The sequence below is a fragment of the Carlito syrichta genome, unplaced genomic scaffold, assembly GCF_000164805.1.
Source record: "Carlito syrichta isolate Samal-C Ts95f unplaced genomic scaffold, Tarsius_syrichta-2.0.1 Scaffold304455, whole genome shotgun sequence".
Classification (NCBI taxonomy): Eukaryota; Metazoa; Chordata; class Mammalia; order Primates; family Tarsiidae; genus Carlito; species Carlito syrichta.
Genome location: NW_007248551.1, coordinates 107652 through 112541, shown reverse-complemented (window position 1 = coordinate 112541; position 4890 = coordinate 107652). Strand labels below are relative to the sequence as shown.

The 4890-nt window shown below is 54.6% G+C and overlaps 1 protein-coding gene across 1 annotated transcript in view; it reads left to right on the top strand.

Annotated features, from left to right (window-relative positions):
- Positions 1-4099: 4099 nt before the first annotated feature.
- RPS16 (ribosomal protein S16) overlaps positions 4100-4890 on the top strand; it is a 4052-nt gene continuing 3261 nt past the window's right edge. The window contains exons 1-2 of the mRNA XM_021713318.1: positions 4100-4156; positions 4610-4836. Of these exons, the coding sequence (XP_021568993.1) occupies positions 4100-4156; positions 4610-4836 (284 nt within the window). The remainder of the gene's footprint in view (positions 4157-4609; positions 4837-4890) is intronic.

Sequence of the window (4890 nt, the reverse complement as noted above, 5' to 3'; positions counted from 1 at the left end):
GCACTCCAGTCTGGGCGATAGAGTGAGACTCCAACTCAAAAAAAAAAAAAGTTTATTTGAAAGATCTAGATACCGAGTTCAGCCTGGGCAGCACAGCGAGACCTCTGTCCCTCTTTCATGTGTCCTTTCCTGGAAGAGGAGAAAAAAGGCAGTTTCTGAAAGAGAGGGAGAAAGGGACCAGGTGGGGGCAATCTTTTTAACTCCCTGCCCTAGAAGGTCAGAGACTTCAGGTCTCACCTTCTTTCCCTCCTCCTTGCCTCTTCCCCTTGGCTCCTGGGGCTCCAGGTGGTCATCTGGCCTAGAAGGAAGAGAAGGCTTAGGGTTCAGAACCAAGTTTCCTGCCCTCTCTCCATCCAGCCTCTCCGGCTGTACCTTGGGAGTGTGCGTCCTCCGAGGCTCATGCTGTGGGAAGGTGCTGAGAAAAAGCTCCTTGGAGTAACTCCAGGAGTTTGGCCAGAAAGAGGGGGACGGATCTCTGGGGATGTCCTTCACAGGGCAGGCAAGGGCCCTGGCTGGCCACCCACAGTCGGGACCCCAGAGCATCCAGCAGGCGCTGTAGCCTGAACACAGTAATCCCTACAGATGGGCCCTCCTCGAACCCAATCACAGACAGCTCCAATTTGAAGCAGCCTAGAGACTCAGCAGGAGATTTCTGTGGGGACAAAGTGACTTGGTGTACTTGGGCAAGGTCATGACTCCAAATCCCCATTCCCAATTTCTTATTTGTGGCCTGGGACAAACCCTTTCACTTCTCTGAGCCTCGGTTTCCTCATATGTAAATGGAGCCCTGGATAACCCCTACCTTAAGGGCTGACACTAGCCCATACTGTACTTGTGTGCAAGTTGGAAAATGACACTGATGCTTCCTTAAGATACTTCTAAGTGCTGGTTTTATTAGAACAAGAGATTTTATTGCCACCTGCCGGAAGTTGACAAATAAGCACATCTACAAAGTGAACGATGTGAACACAGTACTGTTTCTGTAGACACGGGATCCTGGTGCATTGTATAACCTTCACTTCCATACATGGTGGCCCTGTCTACCTTATAGGATTGGTGTGAAGAGGAATAAATTAACATTGGGCACGGTGGCCTGTAATCTCAGCACTTTGGGAGGTGAAAGCAATAGGAGTTCCAGACCAGCCTGGGCAACATAGTGAGATCCTGTCTGTACAAAAAATAAAAAACATTAGCCAGGTGTGGTGGCTCACACCTATAGTCCTAGCCACTCAGGAGGCTGAGGCAGAAGGATTGCCTGAGCCAAGGAATTTGAGGCTGCATTCAGCTATGATCATGCCATTGCACTCCTCCCTGGGTGAGTAAGACCCTGACTCAAAAAAAGAAAAAAAGAAAAAATTAAAGCTCATTTAGACCAACGCCTGGCGCAGAATAGGCACTATTTAAATGTAACTGTGGTCATCATTATGTGTCTGTTCTAGGTATTGGAGACAAAAGCAAACAAAATATATCTGTTAAGCTGGGCGTAGTGGTTCATGGCTATAATCCCAGAACTTTGGGAGGCTGAGACTGGAGGATCACTTGAGGCAAGGAGTTTAAGACCAGCCTGGGCTTTGTAAGACCTCCTCGTCTTTACAAAAAATAGAATACCGAGGTGAGAGGATTGCCCCAGCCCACGGGTTCAAGACCAGCCTGGGCAACCTGGTAAGACCTCATCTCTACAACAAATCCAAAAATTCGCTGGACACGGTGGTGCTTGCCTGTAGTTCCAGCTACTTGGAAGGTTGAGGTGGAAGGATCAACTGAGTGAGCCCAGAAGGCTGAGGCTGCGGTGGCTGTGAGTATGCCATGGCACTCCAGCCTGGGTGACAGAGTGAGACTCCAACTCAAAAAAAAAAAGAATAATTAGCTGGGTGTGGTGATGTATGCCTGTAGTCCCAACTACCAGGAGGCTGAGGCAGGAGCATAATTTCAGCCCAGGGGTTTGAGGTGGTGATGAGTCATGGTCATGCTACCAGCCTGGGTAACAAACTCTGTCTCAAAATTATATATATATATATATGAAATCTGTCAAGGCTGGGGGCTGAGTCAGGAGCTTAACAGCCACACCACTAGTCCCGCTGCCTCCTCCCCTAGTATACTCAAGCGTTCACACACCTAAGCACTCACAGGGAGCCCAGTGGATTCTCCCTAAGCTTCCAACTTTAGGAAGGAGCTGATGCAATACTCACAGAGAGATCATCTGGGGTGTAGAGAGTGCCATCATTTCTGTCTCCCTACGATTTGGGGGTAAGGAGGGAAATCAGATCCTGGAGGGGAAGAGCCTGACCGTCCCTCAAACACACCCCCTCCCTAGCCCCTCAACTGGCCCGCCCCTGTCTGCTGGTTCTGCCCCCTCCTCACCAGCCTCTTCATGATGGCGTCAAGAAAGTAAAAGGGCTCCCTCCGGCAGAGGGGGCTTCCTAGGCCCCACCAGGGCTGCAGGAGCAGGACGGTCCTAGGCTCCCCCGGGGCGGCAGGAACATGGGCTACTTGCTCACTTCTGGCCTTTCCCTGGTCCCTGGCCCAGGGGTCCTAGAAGAGAGAGTTACAGAAAGAGGGAGCAGATGGGAGGACGAGTGGCTGAGGGGAACTGCTCCCTGCCCCTCCACTGCCAGCTCCACTCAAGCCACAGGTATTCAGAGAGCCCAGGAAAGACAGTAACCTCAGAGTAGGAGGACTCCCTGACCCCCAAAGCTCAGGGAGGATACAGACTCAGCAAAGGTGTGGAGATCAGCCCCGAGGGACTGGATAACTTGAACTCCTGCCCTCCCCCAGCAGGTCCCTAAGACAGTACAGCGTGTGCCTTGGCCGTCTGTCTTCTCAGGGAAATGCCTGCACTGGACCTCATCCCTGTGTGCAGGTGCACATTTGGGGCTCTCTGCTCCCCGCCCTGTTTCTGTCTAGAGAATTTTAGACACTTCATGCCTGCCTGTATCTGTGTCTTTTCCCTCTGAGGATGGGCCTTTCTGCTTCTGGATCTGTCTCCAGGCTTGTGTTTTCTGGTCCTTCTTTGACTGTCCCGGTCCCTCTCTTTTCTCCTCTTCTCCCTTGGTCCCTATCTATCTCTCCTTTTTCTTTTTTTCTTTTTTGAGTTGGAATCTCACCCTGTCGCCCAGACTGAAGTGCAGTGGCCACTCCCGGCCACCGCAGCCTCGACCTGCTGGGCTGCGGCGATCCTTCCGCCTCAGCCTTCCAAGTAACTGGAATTACAGGTGCGCGCTACCACGCCCAGCTCGTTTTTTGATTTATTGTAGAGATGAGGTCTAACCAAATTGCCCGGGTGGATCTCGAACCCACGGGCTCAGGCAATCCACTCACCTCAGCCTCCCAAGGTGTGGGATTACAGGCTGAGCCACAGAGCCTGGCTTATCTCTCCTTTTTCATGTGTGCCTACCTCTTGCTGTGCTGTGTCTGTCTGTCCCTCCAGGTCTGCCTCTGGTACTCCCTTCCTCCCTGTCACCATTTGGGAACTGGACTCTGGGTTGCGGGATTTTCCCTCTGGCCCTGGACCTGCCTTCCAGTCGTCACCCTATCTCCACTCTTGCGGGCAAGGTGAACCGCCACACCCCTTTGAACCTTGGACTCCAGACCCAGGACTGCCAGAGAAACTGAGGCAACTGTGGGCTAGCCTCTTGAATGGAGAGAATCCTGTGGCTGGGAGGTAGGGGCATCTGTGGGGGAAGCTGGGAGCAACCCAATCCTGGGGTTTCTCAGATGAGGTTGGGGAGCTGGGGTTGGAGAATTCTGTGGGGCGGAGGTCTGAAATGGAGGGTGATTGGCAGAAGGTCCAGAAATCACCTGGGGGTTCTGGACCAAGAGATTCTAGGGTGGGGCTCTTGAAGAGGGGAATTCTGGGGAAGGGTCCCAAATGAGAGGGGGATTCTAAGGGGAGGAAGATTCTAGGAGACAGTTGCTGGGTAGAGGAGTCTCTAGAGGGAGATAAATTCTGGGAAAGGTGGAATTGGAGGGGTCTTCTTCTGAGAGAGGAAGATTTGCAGGGGATGGGGGGGTTTCGGCAAGGGTGGATTTTCCAGAGGGGGAGATTCTGGAGGGAGATCCCGGGGTAGTGGGTCCTGAGGGGAGAAGGATTCGGGGGAGGATGACTGGGGGGAAGAGGACCCGAGCGGAGGAAGATTTGGGGGAAAGGAAGTCCGGGGTGAGGGCTGCGAAGAGGAGGACCTAGGGTGGGTTTCTGAGAGGGATCATGGGGCAGGAGATCCTGGGAAGAAGAGACCTTGAAAGGAAGGAGATTCTCGTGGGTGGTAGGTTCCAAGGTGGGGGCTGCAGGGGAAGAGGATTCTGGGAGAGGACCCTCAGAGAGGTGGGTCCTGAGTCTGGATTCTAGCCCGGTTCCTGGCAGGGGATTCTGCAGGGAAGATGCTAGAGGAGGAGGATTCGGGGAGGAGGGAGTCCAGAGAGGGGAAAGATCACAGGTGGTGGAAGGGTGAGAACGATCACAGCGGTGGGGGAAAAGAGTTTACTAAAGAGCCAGGATGCAAATGAGAGCGGGCGGACCAACGACCGCCGAGGACAGGAAGAACAGCCCTCCCCTCGGTCCTCCTCCGTCTGCACACGACACTCCTCAGGCCCCGCCCCTCCCGCCTCGCAGGCCCCGCCCCCTCTGATCTCGGGGGCCTTTCCCCCCAGCCCCCCAGCTGCTTCGGGAGCCGTAAAGCCTCCTCCGGTCGCGACGCCGCGCTCCAGACGCCTGCGCGGATTCGGAGTGGCGCCAGGGGGTCCCACTTTGCGTTCTGCGCCGCGCGCTGAAGACGCTAGTCTACCCCGGTGCTCTGCCGCTGGTGCAGGTCTGCGGACCGACGGGGAGCCAGACGCCGGGTGAGAGGGGTCAGTGGGCGGGGACCTGGGCGTCGACCTGGGAGCCGGCCCGAA